General features: G+C 35.9%; 2 protein-coding genes and 1 long non-coding RNA gene across 6 annotated transcripts; 2 read left to right on the forward strand and 1 right to left on the reverse strand.

Moving 5' to 3' along the window:
• Positions 1 to 104: 104 nt before the first annotated feature.
• Positions 105 to 3,931, forward strand: Rack1 (Receptor of activated protein kinase C 1). Its single transcript, XM_022838532.2, has 5 exons — positions 105 to 341; positions 1,303 to 1,583; positions 2,316 to 2,558; positions 3,025 to 3,171; positions 3,638 to 3,931. The coding sequence occupies exons 1-5, from the start codon at positions 218 to 220 to the stop codon at positions 3,818 to 3,820; spliced, it is 978 nt and encodes a 325-aa protein (XP_022694267.1). The 5' UTR covers positions 105 to 217; the 3' UTR covers positions 3,821 to 3,931.
• On the forward strand, positions 3,928 to 18,297 carry LOC111263446 (very-long-chain 3-oxoacyl-CoA reductase). 4 transcript variants are annotated; one of them, XM_022838531.2, is made up of 5 exons: positions 3,928 to 4,061; positions 11,119 to 11,206; positions 15,149 to 15,513; positions 15,900 to 16,457; positions 17,159 to 18,297. In XM_022838531.2, exons 3-5 carry the CDS (start codon positions 15,175 to 15,177, stop codon positions 17,285 to 17,287), a joined length of 1,026 nt encoding a protein of 341 aa, XP_022694266.1. In that variant the 5' UTR covers positions 3,928 to 4,061; positions 11,119 to 11,206; positions 15,149 to 15,174; the 3' UTR covers positions 17,288 to 18,297. The 4 variants fall into 4 exon arrangements, with proteins under 4 accessions (XP_022694266.1, XP_086825783.1, XP_022694265.1 ...); XM_022838530.2 differs by lacking the exon at positions 3,928 to 4,061 and adding an exon at positions 4,087 to 4,189; XM_086969657.1 differs by lacking the exon at positions 11,119 to 11,206 and having other exon boundaries at positions 3,965 to 4,061.
• LOC111263448 (uncharacterized) lies at positions 9,879 to 10,900 on the reverse strand. Its single transcript, XR_002682231.1, has 3 exons — positions 10,815 to 10,900; positions 10,376 to 10,523; positions 9,879 to 10,192 (listed from the first exon to the last, which is right to left on the reverse strand). It is a non-coding gene; the product is annotated as an uncharacterized LOC111263448 (long non-coding RNA).
• Positions 18,298 to 18,729: the final 432 nt, after the last annotated feature.

The raw sequence follows: 18,729 nt of genomic DNA on the forward strand, positions 1-18,729 counted from the left end.
GTAGTATCATAAACGTAATGTGATACTTTTTTGGTACTATCAATGGTACTATTTTCAAATCAGAGCGCTTTGGCCATCCATAACATCAGATTTGTCTGCTCAATTTCGGTGTAAACATCCTTTTCTGCGTTGGTATTGCTTCGGTAACATCGCATTGGTGCGGTTGCTATAGAAATCTGTAAAAATCCTCCTGATTTCCAAAAAAAAAGCAGCTAAAATGACGTCAATGAGCATACAGGAACATTTGATGTATCGTGGTGTGATGCGTGGCCACAATGGTTGGGTTACGCAGATTGCCACAAATCCAAATTATCCTGAAGTGATCCTGTCTTCGTCCCGCGGTACGTTGCCTTTCAGATAGAAGGGCTTGACTTATGTAGCTAACACTGGACTTCTAAAATTTTAGTTTAGAGTGATACTAGTGTGACATAAGTGAATAGATTCTGCCGAACGGGTTCTGCTGGCAAACAGGGAGCTTATTCTTCGAGCTTCGTGTAGTTGATTTGCATACTCGTTCACCGTTCTGATTCTTTGTGGCGATCATTAGGCATGATCTGACCATATGATACAGTGGCATAGTTTCAGAGAGCCCTTTTTAATGCATGCTGAAAGAACGATTGTATTTTGTTTGTGGTATACATATGTTGCAAATTCAAATGTTTGCCAAAAATGCTCTACTCAAGAATAGTGTAATTTGGTGGGGAATTCCCTATCCGGCGCACGTTGCGTAAAACGAATTGCAATATTAATAGAAAATGTGAGCTGCAAAGATCTTCTGTGATGCAACAACAAAGCCTGGTGGCGCTATGAGTGTTTGATATTCTTACTGCTGTAGTGTTTTTCACGTATTTTGCCCTTTTGTATCAGCGAATGAAACGAGTTGTACAAATTTCGAAGCAATAACTTGTTGATGTAATGTAACTTATCGAACGTACGTTTGCGACGTTAATCGCTCATATAAAAGTACTATATTGGGCCCCTTATGTTCCTGTTGTATACCAGCATTACCTATCTACATAATGTACGCCATGTCAAATTTAAAAGAACTAGTACCTTAAATACATTACATTTAAAACTACTACATTAAAAATGTGCTCTATTTAAATTAAAAAAAAAATAATCCTTAGTTGACTGCAATATATTAACATGTAGTGTTTTTAAGATATTCGATTTTGCTTTTGTTGAAAAGCACGACTTAATTTTGAACGATATAAACGTTTCTCGCGAATATCTAACTGGAGTCCATGGGAATGCCATTTTACATAGTCAAGATTATTACTACATGTTCCTGATTTTTTACAGACAAGACTCTCATCCTATGGGATCTGAGACGTGATGAGGGTTGTTATGGAATGCCGAAGCGTCGTCTCCATGGTCACGGCCATTTTATCACTGACGTTGTTATGTCCTCGGACGGACATTATGCTTTATCGTGCTCATGGGACAAAACTTTGCGTTTGTGGGACCTGAACGCTGGTCGTACCACTCGGCGCTTTGAAGACCACACGAAGGACGTGCTCTCAGTGGCCTTTTCTGCTGACAACCGACAAATCGTTTCTGGCTCACGTGACAAGACCATTAAGGTTAGTCTGCTATTATTATAATGGTATACGTCTGCTTTTGTTCCTAACGTTGATACTTTGTTCTGACTGATCGACCTACGGTCACACTATTCAGTATATTTCATCAAATTAGAAATATTTCTAAGAACTTTACTATAGTAAACAATCATATGTATTATGTTAGGTGTCTTGGTGCACGCGTTACTCTTAACACGTTTATCCCTGACATTTAAGAACTTGGAAACAATTTTTTTTTTAATATGTGTTCGGTATTACATGGAGATCAGGTACTGTTATGGATTGTTAATGATACTGTGAGAGTTTGTCTGAAAATAGTACTTTAAAAAAGTTCATAATTTTGTGGCTTGCAGCGCAAGAATGGTAATAATCACTAGGACTGATGGTTAGTGAATCAGTGCTTGAGGCCATTCCAACTTTTAGCGGCTGCTACATGAACGAGAGTGAGCTGCGGCCTTTGGAAGCAGTACATTAGAGAGTCGGTCTGCTTCTCTTAAGGCAGCTCATACAATATTTTACGTGTAGTGACTCAGCTAAACTGATATGAATATCAGTTGCTTGAATTATTGGAACATTATGAGCGTATAGGTGATTTTTGTAATGCATGTAATCAATTTCTTCTTTATCGATTACGAGCTAGTTTATACAATTTCCATGCCTGCTATTTTTCTACTAATAAAAACATTTTGTTTATGGTCGATTCCATAATTGTATTACAACAATATGACTATCTAGCTATGGAACACTTTGGCTCAATGCAAATACACGATCGAGGATTCGCACGACCATTGGGTATCATGTGTGCGCTTCTCGCCTAACAACAACAACCCCGTCATCGTCTCATGCGGTTGGGACCGTCTCGTTAAAGTGTATAACCTTGCCAACTGCAAGCTTAAGACCAATCATTTCGGTCACAAGAGGTACCTCAACACTGTCACGGTTTCGCCTGACGGATCTCTTTGCGCATCAGGTGGCAAGGTAATACGTGAGATACTCATAGGTGTTGATAATAGGAGGTTAATAAGTGTAAGCTACAAATAAAATCTAAATGTGTTCATTAATACTACGCATCAAGATTCATACGCAGTATAATTAACACTTGTAGATTATAGTTAAACTACCATAATGAACATTCGAATTTACAGGAATTCTCGTGTTCCTTGGTCAAGAACATTCGAGAAAGAGCATAACCATCTAAAAATTATTAGCCAACTACAACAAGATGACTGTTTCACAACTCTGACGCTTTTACAAAGCCCATGAGGTCTATTTCCACAAATTTCTGATGTATTAGTTTGGTGACATTTCGTAATGCAAATAAGCTTGAAAGATTGACTTTTTCAACTTTTGTTTCGGTGTTATATGCGTACAATCGTCAATACCTCTTGCGCATTCGACTTGTAATGGAACCAACAATGGCTTTCAACGTAACGGTGATTAATAGGACGGCATGGCTATGCTGTGGGACCTGAATGAAGGCAAGCATCTGTACACACTTTCGACAAAGGAAACCAACGCTATTAACACGCTTTGCTTCTCGCCCAACCGTTACTGGCTCTGCGTTGCCAACGGACCCTCAATCTCTGTTTGGGTATACATGTTTTCTGTTTTTGGAAGCTAACACATTTCTTGACTTTGCAGGTAATTTGAAACTCAATAATTTATTAGGGCTATCCCGATAACTCTAATCAAATCGCTCTAATGAGTTTAAAATCTGACTTGATAGTAATATTTACAGGTTAACATTAAACTATGTACAGCGTTTAACAACTATGCAGTTTTATAATGTTACCAATCAAAGAAGAGGTGTCTACTTTGACCATCATGAAGTGATGAACAAAAATATACACATTCAACAGCTGAGGTATTGAAGACATTTTGACTCACTGACTGTTCATGAGCTTTTCAATATGATTTTTCCAGCAAAACTCTAAGGAACCTTTACTAATCTGTTTTTTCTGTACTATCTGTTGGTGTATCTTGTCTTGCCTTTTGGGTGTCACCTTGGCATTGCGTTCTTTTATCTATTTCGATGATTGGATTCATTGGCGTCGAAGGATCTTGAGAACAAGCGCTTGGTTGATGAACTTCGACCAGAGGTTATCACAACGACCGCAAAGGGCAACCAACACGAGTGCATTTCCCTCTCGTGGTCTCCTGACGGACAGACTCTTTTTGCTGGATACACCGACAACACGATTCGTGTCTGGCAAGTCACCGTAAGGCAATCTACTGCTTAAGCGGAGTATCAGCATGAAAAAGCGGTTTTGCTGGTGATGCACTCACGCTAGCCCCACTTCATTTTAATGTCTAGGAGGAAATAAAAGAAAAAACGTCGTGTGTAATTTCTTTCTAACGTGTTGTGATTGCGTAAGATAGGCTGTATGCTATCTAGCTCGACGGATTAGACGAATCATAGGGAACTGGTTTCGATTTATGCATCGTGGTCATCTTGCTTGGATTAGCAAAGATATAAAACTCGTACGTAGCTGTCAAGGAGTACAATCAAAATTTTAACCAAAGATCTGCCCTCTTATGCCTTTGTTTTTCTGGTCAGTGGTTGTAGCTTAAGAAGTGTATTTGTTCGGATGAAAACCTTCATACAAAAGGTACCTTTTTTTCATTTCCAATGGGAATCCGATTCCGATAAGCGCTATTATAACTGAAGTGCATTTTATAGTTTTTTTTTATCTTACCGGCAATATATTTAGATTAGCGCAGTTAAAATGATATCAAAAAGAGATGTTATTATACAAAGCACACTACTTTTCTTCAAATATCAATTATGCATCAGTTTACAAAGCTGCAAACGGTTCCCAGCTAATCATGCACTCTGAAAATCGTTAAATTGCATCGACACCTATGGCGTCGTTTGTGTAAAAAATAATTTTGATCCTAAGGCAAACTACTACTGGATTAAGGTCATATCTTGCAACAAAATTTAAAATTTATGGATTGAATTGCGAGGTTGTCACGACGCTTAACTTACGCCAGAGGTTTAGGAACAAAACATTGGTTCATATTTACTTCGTCATAGGTATTTTTGGTTTGTAGTTACGATAGTTGTCGGAATACAGCCTGAAGTGTACGACATAAAATAGAACTTCTCTATTTTTTCGTTTAGGCTATGTAAGCATAACATGGCCTCATTTTTTTTCTGCTAGGAATGAAATGCTACGGCCCCAACTTTCTTCTTAAAGCCTCATTGTGCCAATAGTTATTGCACTTATGAAACGCTGTTCACTTGAGTAAATAAAATATAGTCGAATTGACTCCTGTTCCTCAAATAAGCAGTAGACGCCTTTTTTTTGCCGTAACGCGAACGATAACGTATTCCATTTGCAATGTACCTCACAAGAAAAAGAATGTACGCTTGTACCTGACAAAAAAATATCGTGGGCAGCCAAACTAAAAAATAAGTTTTCTTTGGGTTCTCCGAGGATACTAACTACGTAACTATGTAACTAAACTAATTAACAATTAGTGAATGTGTGAAACTTATAAGCACCTCGGTAGCATCGCATGAGATTTACTGCAGGTTTAATTTGGAAAATTATAGTCAGAAAAATCACCAATTTTGCACAGCGTTAGTAGTAGACAAAACACAAGTCTTTAGAAGTTTGCGACCTTCAACAAATTAAGACAACCAATTAAGTTACGATAAGTATAACTTCAAGTATCGAGTCGTGATGATAACTGCATTCATAGAAAAATGACATTGATATTGTGAAACATTAGCCAAAGAATTAAGCTTGCTCATTATCTAAATCTCGTGAGGCTTATATACAGAAAACTCACGACAAATGGCATAACAATCGACGGCATTCAAAGTGGCTACTTAATAATAATGTAAGATTTTATAGACTTTTTTTTATTTGCGGTTTAAATTAAAAGACGGAAAATTAAATTCGTTGGACTTATCATGCGCTAAAAATAGCAATTGATTGAGCAAATATAAGAAGCAACAGAAAGAAGTCAATTTGTTTGCTGACAACATAGTGCTTAAGAGAATGAATGCAAAATATAAGGTTAAATGGGGAAAAGCAGAACTTGGTTTTTTAAATTGTACTAAACTTTTGTGTAATTGAATGCAGTATTTGCGGCCGTAGAAGGTGACTGCACTTATCTAAGTGCCTTTCCTTGTATCTATCCGGGTAAACACATGCAAAGCGATACGGTCTTGGTCTTGAAAATTGGGTAGCTTATTGAACTATTACACTTTGATACTTTTGGAGCATGTATAACATGGCTAGACTATTTAAATGCGATGTTAGTATAAACAGGCATATTTAGAGAGCAATCTAATGGGGTTGTAAATTGTGCACCACTAGAAAAATTACTACGACTTCTAGTATAATACCTTTATTACAACTAGCTGTATTTTAAATCCACTATTCCTTAATTTAGCCTCTATTTTTTTATTCTTCTTCTATTCTATATTTATGGCTAATCTGTGTGAACTATTACTGCAACAATCCTGCTCTGCCTTTATTGGAAGGGTTATCAGGTTAGAGTTCGCTAATCTAAATCTGTAGATACGATCTTATCTACGACAACGCACATTACCTTCTTAGTTTCCTACCAAATTTTTAACAATCAATATTCCACAATGTTGCACGGTAGCCGACGTATTGACACTATTGTGTAAATAACTCTTCATCCATTCACGCTGGTGCATCCATAAAATATAACTGCGAAAACTACAAATTTGAGCACGTATTGCCATTTAATGACTGACTCACCCAGAATATCGGTGACCTTAATAAATGTTCATTAAATAGCCATTGGAAATTTTTCAACTAACCTAATTGAGCGGTTTGAATGCTCTTCAGCTGGGGATTGCTATATACTGCTAAAACCCAATTAAACTTAATTTTTTAGAGTTAAAAGCTTATATCGACATAACTGTGAATAGAAGTTGTTGTAAAATGCGCATGAGTAAATGTACCTACGAAAATTACAGTTCTAATCACCCAAATGTATAAAGTTGTTCCTATTAGTTATTATGATAAGGCTACCACTTCTAGCAACGCGTCACCGCTCAAAATTCGATAGAGATTTGACTGAATCCTATAAATATTTGACGTCTAAAGGTTTGATAGGGCCCTAGGTAAAATTAAGCGTGACTTGATATCTTAAATAAAAAGCAGCAAAAACGAAGTATCTTTGATTAATAAACGGAGAGCTGAATGCAAAGACATAGTCTACTTTTTGTCTTATCATCAACCGTGCTTCTAAAATTTCAAAATGCAGAAAAAATGTTTCAAAGTCATATTAACTTACGGTATCTAGTGTATGCAGAGTACTCTAAATAAAAAAAAAATCGTGCTTTCTTTAAATACCACAACATTGAGCCGGCATCACTTACATTTTGAATAAATGACATTAAGTGATGGGATGATTAACACAGTAAGTGCGACACCCATTATGTTTTAGCGTTTCATTTTTTATAGCTCTCTGGATGGTGTTTTTGCCGTAAAGTTTTACAACGCGGGGTATAGACTTCTCTTTTCCAAGCCCGAAAAAGTTTCATCTGACAGGTCCATTTGATCTGCTTGTCGTTCTTCTAAGCATTCAGTTGTTTAGGAAAACAGCACACAGCATACATCCGACAACATATCCGGTCACTTTTAATATAATATTATCTTTACTACAAAAATCTTGTACAGGTAGCTCAGGCTACCGACAGGGCGCGTTCTAGTCGTAGCGCAAGATGAAAACGCGCCGGTTCCTTTGTGTGGTGTAGTACACAAAGGTACTTTTTCGCGTGCCGTTATTAAAGCTCAAAATAGATATTTTTATCATTTGTCGCGTTGTCGAGGTCCAGTAGAGTCTACATTTAATCCAAAATTTTTTGATAAAAATATTTTATGATGCTAATGCATTAATCGAAGCTAATATAGTATACATAAGCAAAAACTTGCATGCAGAAAGAAAAACCTACTTCAGTGTAAAACAAAATGCCATTCATCGAGAACAAATTTCTCAGCAGTTCATATTGTTTTATAGTGTTATTCGCTATAGTTGTTATTTATTACAGTCAAGAATAAAATTAACAACTTCGAAGTAAAATACTAAAGCTTACGACAAATGTAAGCTGCATAGCGAATCGTTTAGCAATTTGCTTACCACAAGAACGATTCCCGTTTACTAGCTCTCAACTCCGGCCACAGATGCTGCGACCAAAAATTTACGAAAGAAAAAAAGCTTGACTACTTAGCGCTAGTCAAGTCGGTTTGATCGACTATTTGCGCTTCAAGTGTAAATGCAGCCAGAAAAGTAGTAGTTTCACATAGAATACGCAAACGTTTTTAAAATCTTTAACTCAAGTCAGTGAAGGTGTTATGAAAAATGGCAATGCATACATGTACAGGAATTCGGATGCAAACAGGTCGTGAAAAGAATATTGTTGACATATCAGTATTGAAACATATAATACGAAAATGTTGCTAAGAAAAATTCTGCGTGAAGGAAAATGTTTTTCGTTGAATACCCCCTTCGCTTATTTATGGGCGTCAGAATATTAACGCAACATTTAGTGAGTGACAAAGTGAGTTATACTCCCAAACGTTCAATACTATGTTAAGACATTTAATGCCACTTCAATTTCTCCGTTAAATGCGGGGTTTTCTAGGTGTCGGCATATCAAGCCCTCGCTAGGTGTAAGGATTGGTCGGGGCGCAATACACACTTAGAAAAGTGCATTTTTGAACTCAACCCACAGATTCTAAAGACTTCGCAGGTGTCTAACCATTTCATTAATTTTGTGGTCAAGTTTGCGGGTCATCGTTGTAACCCTACCTCTTCTTTTTCGGTACAACGGCAAAAGAGGCATATCGTTATACAGCGTTGATAGATTTTAGTTCTGTCAAGGAATAAAAGCAAAATTGGAACCAATATTGTGTATTTCTACAAAATAGCCTGAACTTTTTTTGAATTACAGTTACAGCTGACAAGCTCCAAATATTTACAGCCCTTGGCAGGCCATTTCTTCAACTAGTTAAGGCTCAACTCCAAGGGGATTGTACAGAGAAAAATATCTTTCTTATCAGTCAAATATGAATGAAAAAGTTGAATCAAAGTACAGTCTTCAATGAGAAAAATTTTTGTTCCCTTTCTTGAGCTTAAGACCTGACCCTTATACAGTTGTGGCACGAAACGAATTCATTTCCTGTTATTCTATAGATTTCATCCTCTCGAATGTATTGGCGTCACAATTAAACCATTGATATGAATATACATCGTGAGAATTAGCACATTATGCTTACATCTGATAAAAAAAAATGGAAGCTTAAGATGGTTGACGTCGATAACCATACGGCAGATTATACTTCCGATGTCATTTTTATTATTCACTATTGTTATCGGTAGCTTGGACTGGTAACTTTCTAGGTGGAAAAGCCAAAAGTCACTGGTTTAAGCCCCGCCAACAATATATACCGCATAACAGTGGTGATTAAATGATAGGGCGTTATTCATTACTGGAAGTCAATACTTCCGATAAGTCTTCAGCGCTAATACCCATTTATGTATTACATATTATGGTATTTGCATAAAACACGGAACCTTACGATACCATTTTTATAACTGTATTTAATATTTGTGTTTCCTAAAGAACAAAAATATAGCCTACGGGCTTAAGCACTCTGTGCCACTATGCATATACACTAGACGATCATGTGTGAGCCTACTGCAACGATAATGATCTATTTAATGTGCAAAAACTTTGATTCGGAAGCCAATGACACTGGCAATTAACTAAATTGCATTTTTTTTAATAGGCCTGTCTCAATAAAAACGATAGTATATACACATGGCTGGTTTCATTAACTTGGATTGTTTCATGGCTCTCCTCCTAATCGCCTCATGTTTCTAGCTCAGCTTATATTCAGATAATTCAATCAGAAGCTAAGCCGGTTGTCTGGGTCCAAAAATTCAAGTGTCAATTTCGGTGTTTCAAAATTTTTAGATATCAGCTGACCGCTGCTCATAAGAAAGGGTATAGTAAATCGTACGTACTTAAGACGGGCGCTATGGTTAGAGCGGCACGCGGCCCTTTTTTTGTTGAAAAATATTCGTTGAAGAACAGCGTTAAATACCGATTCAGTCATGCTTTATTAAGTTTCTGAATAAATGTGCTAGTTTTTATCCTGCAGCTGAGCGTCCATTTGCGTATCAGTTACGATGAGGAACAGGGGCCATATCTAACTACACTTTTGGGAGCAGAAGTACAGTGCCCTATTTGTGGGACGTTAAGGGCATTAAGTCCATCGCCCTATAAAAAATACTTCCATGACAAAAGGCTTGCGACAAAGATACGTATTTATTATATTGCAAAGTATATGGATTTAATAGGCTTAAATACATTACATCTTCTTGTAAAACATCCTCGTTTATTACTGACAATGTATTCAAGCGTGCTTCTAAGGCATTCTTAAAGATTTGGAGGCGCACGCCTCAGTTGTATCATATCTGAACTGAGTACCGCTTGCGTAATCCGCAAAGATCTATAATACTCTACATTGTCACAGTCTAATTTCAACGCGGAAACTCTTGTATGAGGCATCATATTTAAGCATTTCTCTTGCTAGCCATTTTATCAGTCGTCTCCTCTGCTGAAACAAAATAAACATTATTAAAAAGCTTATATTATAAAAATGAAAATAAAGGAAAACATAATTTGAGGAATAATTAATATATGAAATGTAGCCAAATTACAAATTATATTTTAGGATCTTTTAATAAGGAGTAGTTCTCTGTATTTATGTGGAATACGACATGAAAAAAATGTCTACCTTGTTTTTCGGCATAGTCTTAAGAACCTGTCAGGATAACTCTTTATCTAGCGATCGATATATCCTATATCGCTTTCCCCCCGATAGCATTTTTAACATGTAGCCCCGCCTTTTTTTGTAAAAACTGCTATGGTTCATCGTCTGGCTCCTGGAAAGTAAATTAAACAGTACGTCCACATACCAAAATATGAATCGGTATAGAATTTTGAGTCTGAAAGTGTTTTAGGTTAACTTTAGATCAAAACAATTGATGTGGTTGATATTCACATTGCAGCATCGAACACGAAAAAACAATGCGTAGTAACAGTAGTGATCAAATTTAATTCATGTAAAATAATAAAATAGTAAACAAAAATGTTTCTTTAATAACAATATGAGCTACAGCAGCCGCAAAAGCCAAACGTAATATGACGTAGCTTTAGTTTAATATGATACCGACTTCCTTAGCAAATTTGATGTTCATAATCGCACGTTTATAAAACGCGTAATGTAATGCTCATTGTTTTAAATTGTGAGAACAACGATTGGCAGAAAAGTCGTCTGCTGAGGGCGACGCGCGGGATCACAAGTAATAGACAAGCAATATAAGGTAAACAGCAAAGACTATGAGAGAGAAAAAAAAAAACGCAACTTTAGGGAGCTTGCCATTGGTTGTTAACGTTTCTCGGCTTCTTTTTGCCGACCTCTTCTCCGCTTTCTGGTTGACTTTGCTGACGTCGGCGATTTCTGCTGGGGGTCATCAGCAACTTACAAAGGATCACGACGACTTCAGTATTCCGGATTTTTGCTCATCCACATCAAGATAAATACTGCAACATCTATTTTAATCAGGTGCGCTTGTCCTACATAGTGGAGTGGTATGCTATTACCGTAATGTTTTTTTTTACTGTGACTAAAAACTATGCTTACATGGTTACATTCACTACAGTGCAAAATTGATCGGAAAAGAAAAGGAAAAAACAAGTTTTTTTTTACCCACGATACGTTGGTTGTTCATGGCTGTGTACATATGTGGTTAAAAACCGCAAAAATTTTCAAAATGCAAATCCAGTAAGACTTGAGTGCTAATAATGATAAAGCCTTGTTTGTATAATTTATTAATCAAACATATCTACTCAACAATAAATCCAATTTTAAGGTGTGTTATCTCTGAAATATTGTAACTAGATTGACGAACTCTGTTCTTTCAAAGTTATGTCAGCGCTGAACCAAATCAATATTAAACAATGCAGTTATTACGTTTAACAAAAAAAAGTGAATATAAGGAGGTAAACTCTAGATTCAATTTATATTGAATTAGCAAATTAATAATGTATAAAATAATCAAGTTATCATAATCTAGTTACGATAATTGAGTTACTTTTCGATAGAACACAGCTATTGTTGATTACCTATTGCTATTTTCATGTATTATGTTAATTTCGATTCAATTGGAGCCTCATTTGGACGTGTTTGTTTAATTTTTTATTTAAATATTTTATTACTAATCTTTCAATTTCCGTTAACGCACAATTTAATCGTGATTGCTTTTTGTCATACATGGGTTTCACTATCTGAAGTAATAAACCAGCTAATAAATATAACTTTAGAGATTTTCTGCTAACGTGTTTGTTATATGCGAGACATTTCTCAAAAGACCTCGCACTCCTTGTACGTAAACAGGTTATTAGACATAATACCTGGAAGTGGTTCTATGTCTGTTTTGCACAAATCTATGACACATCTGTTTGGATTTTCAATAAAATTCCGAAATAGGTGGCATAAGCATGTAAGACATGGAGTGGCCCTTATCTACAGCCTTATGGGAAATTTTATCGGATAGTCACATACCTTCGTAATTTGAATATGCTTTCCTTCTCTCCGTTTTTGTGGTATTTGACTAGCCGTGCTTCGTGAAATTTAATATTACTTGGAACAGAAGTACATAGAGAAACAGGAGAGTGGTTTATCTTGTCTGCAATGTGACGGTAGTTAATGATGTATAATCCAGTAACACCTTTTGTTAATACCAAATACTGCTAATATTGTCAGTATTACTACTACTACAAATATTTGTATTCAATATGAACAGCCTGATGTTGATGTGTGATTGCTAAGGACTGGGTTCAAAAGAATGAATTAGTTTTCTTTTTCCACTTAGTAGCGATATTTTGTCCTTTTCTATAGGTGAAATTTTCAGAGCTCGCAATAAATGACCAAATATCCTTGTCAGCGCTGCTCCGATTGGCGTTTAGTTTTTTGCTGCTACTGCTAGCTCTGTGGATGTTATATATATATAGCGTAAAATGGCAGTAGTAATAATGAGCTCCGTTTTCCTCTTTCTTGTTCAATCAGAAGCCGGATGAGGACGCATTAACTGTCCAGCCTCGGTTGTTAACACACAGGAGTCTCAACGTAATCAGCGAAAAATTAGGCTGCTTTAATTTGACATGGTCAATCGTTTGGGCGCTCTCTTTAAACTTTTTCATAATAAATTAGTTTTATAATGGAATTTTTTTCTAGGAAGCTTTTCTTAACCGTTGTGATTTTTATCTGGATATTGATATGAAGAAGTCCGTACTTTTGCTGATTTAATTTATTTTTCATTGCGTATTGACATTTCGCCGATATCACTTGAGTAGTGTTTTCTAAAATTAAAATTCCTTTAAATTGATAGATGAATTAATTCTTGCTGCTACTCTCAAAAGAAACCACAAAACTATCTTTAATTTTAATCCTTTTGACAGATCAAAGAAGGATTTTTTTTTTAAATAGAGGTCAACAAATAGAAGTGGGCTTTCGAGAAGGGATTAAAAAGTTTCCTTATAGTTAGTTTTGTGTACATGTGTTTCGTCTATTTCAATCATTCTATTCATCGATTGATATGAACTTTGCTGATGTTTGCACATGAACTCTGTCGAGTTTTCAAAGAGTCATTACATGCAACTTTTTGTTTGCCTTGTATATATGGAGTTTATGCATTATGTAATAGGCAAATAGTATAATGTTATCTACTCAAAATTATACATCAGAATTGCATAAAAACTGGAACTGAATACCTGAAGCCTTAGAAAATGTAAACTCAAGTCCACTTACAAAGCATTTTTTTTAAACAAAATGTGAGCTGAAATTAAAGTATTTTTAAAATAGTATTCAACCTATGCTGCTTGTACTTTATAAAAAGGCAATCGTGTAAACTGGTGGATTCACAGATTCACAAGTCTGTTAGACTGTAAGTGTTATCAAGTAAAATTTTTCCTGGACAAGCGGAATCGGATGCTGTAGTAGTCATCTGTTATCATAATCTAAAAAAGGCGATCTTCTACGGTTATGTTGAATTCTTCGTTAAATTCGTATATTAACTGCATTTTCACTAAAGATTACCTCCTTCATACTGCAAAATGGGGAGCGCTCTAGTTATGGAAATCGCCTGAAGTGCATTCATTTGTACGCCTTGCAAAATATTAAGATTGGTATCGCCCTGTCTCACTGCAAATATGGTGAATGTAAAATGTGGTTACTGATAAGGAAAAACATCGCTGTTTGCACTCGTGCACGATTCTCTGATTTCTATGACGGTAGTTGGTCTTGTGTGTTGTAGACAGCGCTAGCAACTTTTTTCCTCTAAATTTGTTTAACAATGGGGCCAGCGAATCGTCTGGGCTATATGATGCTCGATTATATTTATGTATAAATTTCCGAAAATTCACACGGAACAGAGGTGGTGCCTGCCTATTTTACTGAATTTGTAACGAATTGTGTGATTTACGAAGTTTCTAAAGAAAAATGTAAATTCAGAGAAAAATAAAAGCTATGTTGTTAGGAATTGTTGTTCCATATGTAAGCCTCGGCTTTTAGGAAGTACTGCCTAAATTAATCTGTATTGTTTTTAGATACAATTAAAACCCTAAAAGCCTCACTATGAGCTTACGACAATGATTTAAAATTGTTTTTTGTTATTGCCCAACGCAATTAAGTAAACGTATGCTTGAACAAATGCACCCAGTCTATAATCCACTTCATTAGATTTCCTGTAGTGACATTATATACTATATTTCGGGTGAACTGTATAGTATAAATCGTATCAAATAGTATAAGCCAATGACTTCAGATGGATTATTATTTGTATTTATATCTTGATTAAGTTTAACTTTGAGAAAGATAGAATTTAGATCTGCACAGACACAATGCTTGTGCAAATATGGATTTCTTACAGTAGAAAAGCTACATCCAAATGAATATAGAGATTTCTTTGTATGCACTACGGTATGGTTTCTGTTGCTTACTTTTAGACTTATTATGGTCTTTTCTATCATGACATTATTGTCATCTAGGATTAACAATTTAAGAGTAAGCAATTTAGATGAAGATCTGTTATGTGTAAATTTACTTACACTCTTGATTTTTTTTATCATATAAGTTATTGGATTTCGGTTCATTAGAAACTATAATATTTTCAAAATATACTTCTAGTTTGTTATCTGTGGGACCTGTAAGTCGTGGGATTTTTCTTTTGCCTTTTTCGAAACGAAGTTTCGATCGACTCTTCCACCACCTCCAATGAGTCTGGGGTGTAGCTTAAACAAAATAGTCCCAAACACATGAAATAGTCCCAGCTTCTAGTAAGATGTGGTTTCCCCGCGAATGGTCTAGGCACTAGAAAACTTGAATAATGTCCTATACAGTTACATATTCATGATTCATGTGCATTCCAGGTACAATAATATGAACGACTGTTGATATGCTCAGTTAGAAAGTACCTGTATTTCGTCGTTTTTTTTATCTGTATTACAGATTGGTGCACTGAAACGAGGGCTAAAATGGATGATAGTAGCCATTGCAAATTTTTAAGTACCGACGTGTCGTTTTCGTCGCGGCTTATTTTCTACTTGGGGTTGTTATTTCTTGCAATTATTGGGGCGCGCTTTTTACAGTCGATATGTCGAGGTTTGTACCATTGCTTCATTGGTCAATTACTAGGACTTAACGTGAATTTCAAGAAGTACAAAGGGAAGTGGGCAATTATTACTGGAGCCTCGGATGGCATTGGTCGTGCTTATGCTGAACAGCTCGCTGACAAAGGCCTCAACGTCGTTTTGATCTCAAGGACTCTTTCGAAGCTCAAAGAAGTAGCTTCTTACATTCAAGAGGAGTCCAAGGTAAAAGTAACGTAAAACTAGTTAATGGGTTTCCCAAAACAGGAAACTACTCACAAATAATTTAATTGTCTTGTCATATAATTATAAGTCCATCTTGGTATACAAATTTCTAATTTCTTGGTATCTCTAACTAAGAAACCGTTCTTTGATCAGTTTTGAGTATCACAAGGCAAGTTTGTGATTTGGCCTATCGCATAGAACAATGATTAGTTTTAAGCAAACGTCTGTATACTATTGGTTACCTGAAAAAATCGCTTTGTAAAGCAATGGTAAAATTAAATATAAATAATTATAACCTTAACATGTGGGGTCAACTATTGTCTTCGTAAAAAGTTTTGACAGTCGGGGTTATTACATGAAACTAACTTTCTTATGACGCTATAAAGGTCGAGACAAAAGTTCTCTCTGTTGACTTCTCATCAAATGATCGCGGCTGTTACGATGCAATCAAAACGTTTGTGAAGGACCTGGAAGTAGCTGTACTTGTCAACAATGTCGGTATGAGTTTTCCTTACCCGGAATACTACACACTTGTACCTGATGGCGATATTCTCATGGATCAACTCATACAAGCTAATTGCACAGCAGCTACGCTAATGATGCGTATAATTCTGCCTGGAATGACGCAGCGTAGAAGTGGTGTTATCATTAACATTTCTTCTTTGTCCAGCATGTACCCGTTACCTTTGCTTAGTGTCTACGCCGGTACCAAAGCATACCTTGACTTCGTCTCACAGGCCGTTGCTACAGAGTATAGGCAGTTTGGAGTAATTGTTCAGTCTGTAAAACCGGCATTCGTTTCGACCAGAATGTCCAAGATCCGCCAAGCAAGTATTAACGTTCCCACACCAAATGCCTACGTCAAACAGGCACTCACTACAGTTGGATTGGAATCGTCAACCTATGGATACATACCTCATAAAGTGCGAGGATATCTCCAGGAGGTTGGTACATATTGAACTGTCACTACCGGATCTTCGTACTGGTAGACATGATACCTAGATACTATGTCGGTTTGTATATATGACCACAGACCATCACTGGTTGTGTTTAGTGGGGAAATAATTATATTTATTCGTTGTAATTGAGTTTCGTATTTAGTCAGCTCTTACGGTTAGCTTTCGTGTTAATTGTAATCTTACATCCTCGCTTATGTTATTTTGTATTTGCTTCTGCTAACCTATTTTAATCAGGAGTGTCCAATTTATGTAGCCTAAATTTAGTGGCTACAAAAATATTCAGATCTCAATTGCATGCTCCAAATTGTTTCGCAAGGATACTGGATGGCAACAAGCAGCTTTCTCTTAGTAGTATGAAAGAAGCTAGTAAATGTTTTTTTTTTCTTTTCTCAACGCTTGCTTTGGATTGTAATAACAGGGGTTTAACTCCGATCATTTACCTGATAGATACTTCTTGTATAATCAGAAGCCTAAAACGATTTTTAATTTCACGGGCTACTATCTTTTAGCGCATTTAATTTTTGCTATGCGTAATATATACTTCTAGAAAACTGGTTTAAATGATTTTCATGTCATTTCTGTTGTTGGCGAAATGTGTATTTTTGGATATTTTAGCAGTTCAAACATTTGCCAGACCATTCTCTTCTAATATGCATGATGTTAAGCATCGGTCGGTTTATTTGCAGGTTGCTTTTACCAGTATGCCGATCCACTGCATGCTGGCACTATCGCTTCGGGTGATGGCTAGTCTGCGAAGCATTCGATACAAGAAAGATGCGAAGGAGGACCCATTCAAGAAATCAAAGTCCAGTTAATACTTTTGAATCTGATTATTTAGACTTCTTAGAGTTGGGTATGGTCAATGTATTTATAAGGAAAATGATACAGCTTCTATTGTTTTGTTGTAAACACAGCAGCCACGGTTCGAACGACGAACTCTCTTATTTGTGTCAATTAGTTCAATACACAGAAATAGGAGAATGAATGATCGGCGAAAAAATATCATTATCGGGGTTAGTTTAGTAAAATGAATTTTGGCAGTAATAGTGGTACCTGATTTTAATCAAAATGTCCACTAACCCATTATTAACAGAACACAGCAAGCGAAGTTGTTTTTGTATCAACATGAAGCACATTAATATGTTCTTCTTTTTTGAAACTTTATTTAATCTTCTTCGTGACATTGTATGAATACAGATTTAGCTTGAAATGAAATGAGAAGTGCTCGAAATCAGTGATTAGTTTCATCTTGGTGGCTTTTTGTCTGTTTCTTTTGTGGTAGGACGCACAGAAATTAACATGTTGCTGAACTGAACTCAGATAAACTGACATACGAGGTTACTTAAAATTATATATATAATCGGATACAAGTCTGCTATGGGACCATACACCAGTAGTTAACATCGTCATTAACAGAAAAACATGACGTTCGATACTCAAATAAATTTTTGTAACATGAAACATGTGCACTTTGATGAAGCTTAATAGAGCATAATGGACGTCTAGGAAAGTTTGCACATTTTTGTATTTTCCAGTTGTCAGCCAGTATTTGCCATTTGATATTATAACTGCTTAATTTTATGAATCGAATTTACTTAGGTGGTGGTTTTTTTAATAATGCGCAGACTTATTTCCTTGTCATATTCACATTACTAGTTTATTTTACAACCATAAAATACCCTACTGCTGAATACAGAATGCAGGATATTAAGAAATACTTGTCACAAGATTTTGCTTATTTCAGTTGTTCTACACATTTTTGCAGCTTATATTAATGCAATTTTTTAGCAAGCAATAAATAATATTGATAATAAGCTGAAACAAATTGGTCCCGTTTTCATTTATACATGCTTAATAGCAAGTGCATGTAATTTCAGATATTTTGAGGTATCGAAGAATTAACATAATCTGTATGGTGTCTAATTCAAAAACTATGTAGATTGTTAATTTTTTCAGCCTCTTACGACGAGTTATACGTCCAGTAAAAAATAAAGTTATTTTGGTCAATCCGTCTATGATTTTTAAATAATGAATTTTCATATAGTCGGTTATGCTAGCCTGTCTAGTATATTTACTTTCAGTAACCTACTACAGTCTTAAAACTTGACTTTGTAATAGTGCTGAACATCGTAGGGCTCTTTTTTGCTGACGGGCTTCAATCTTCACAATAAAGATCTCACACACTGAACAGAGGTTTATTTTAAGCCGGCAGCCTTGTGGCACATCTATTTCCAAATACCGATTACAAAAGCAATCA

Source organism: Varroa jacobsoni, unplaced genomic scaffold (assembly GCF_002532875.2).
Source record: "Varroa jacobsoni isolate VJ856 unplaced genomic scaffold, vjacob_1.0 scaffold_767, whole genome shotgun sequence".
Lineage (NCBI taxonomy): Eukaryota > Metazoa > Arthropoda > Arachnida > Mesostigmata > Varroidae > Varroa > Varroa jacobsoni.

Excerpts from the sequence above, each read along its gene's own strand:
- Rack1 (XM_022838532.2), top strand. The coding sequence starts at position 218 with ATGACGTCAATGAGCATACAGGAACATTTGATGTATCGTGGTGTGATG. Across the intron at positions 1,584-2,315 it reads CACGTGACAAGACCATTAAG|CTATGGAACACTTTGGCTCA; the intron begins GTTAGTCTGCTA and ends ATGACTATCTAG. Across the intron at positions 2,559-3,024 it reads TTTGCGCATCAGGTGGCAAG|GACGGCATGGCTATGCTGTG; the intron begins GTAATACGTGAG and ends GGTGATTAATAG.
- LOC111263446 (XM_022838531.2), top strand. The coding sequence starts at position 15,175 with ATGGATGATAGTAGCCATTGCAAATTTTTAAGTACCGACGTGTCGTTT. Across the intron at positions 15,514-15,899 it reads ACATTCAAGAGGAGTCCAAG|GTCGAGACAAAAGTTCTCTC; the intron begins GTAAAAGTAACG and ends GACGCTATAAAG. Across the intron at positions 16,458-17,158 it reads TGCGAGGATATCTCCAGGAG|GTTGCTTTTACCAGTATGCC; the intron begins GTTGGTACATAT and ends GTTTATTTGCAG.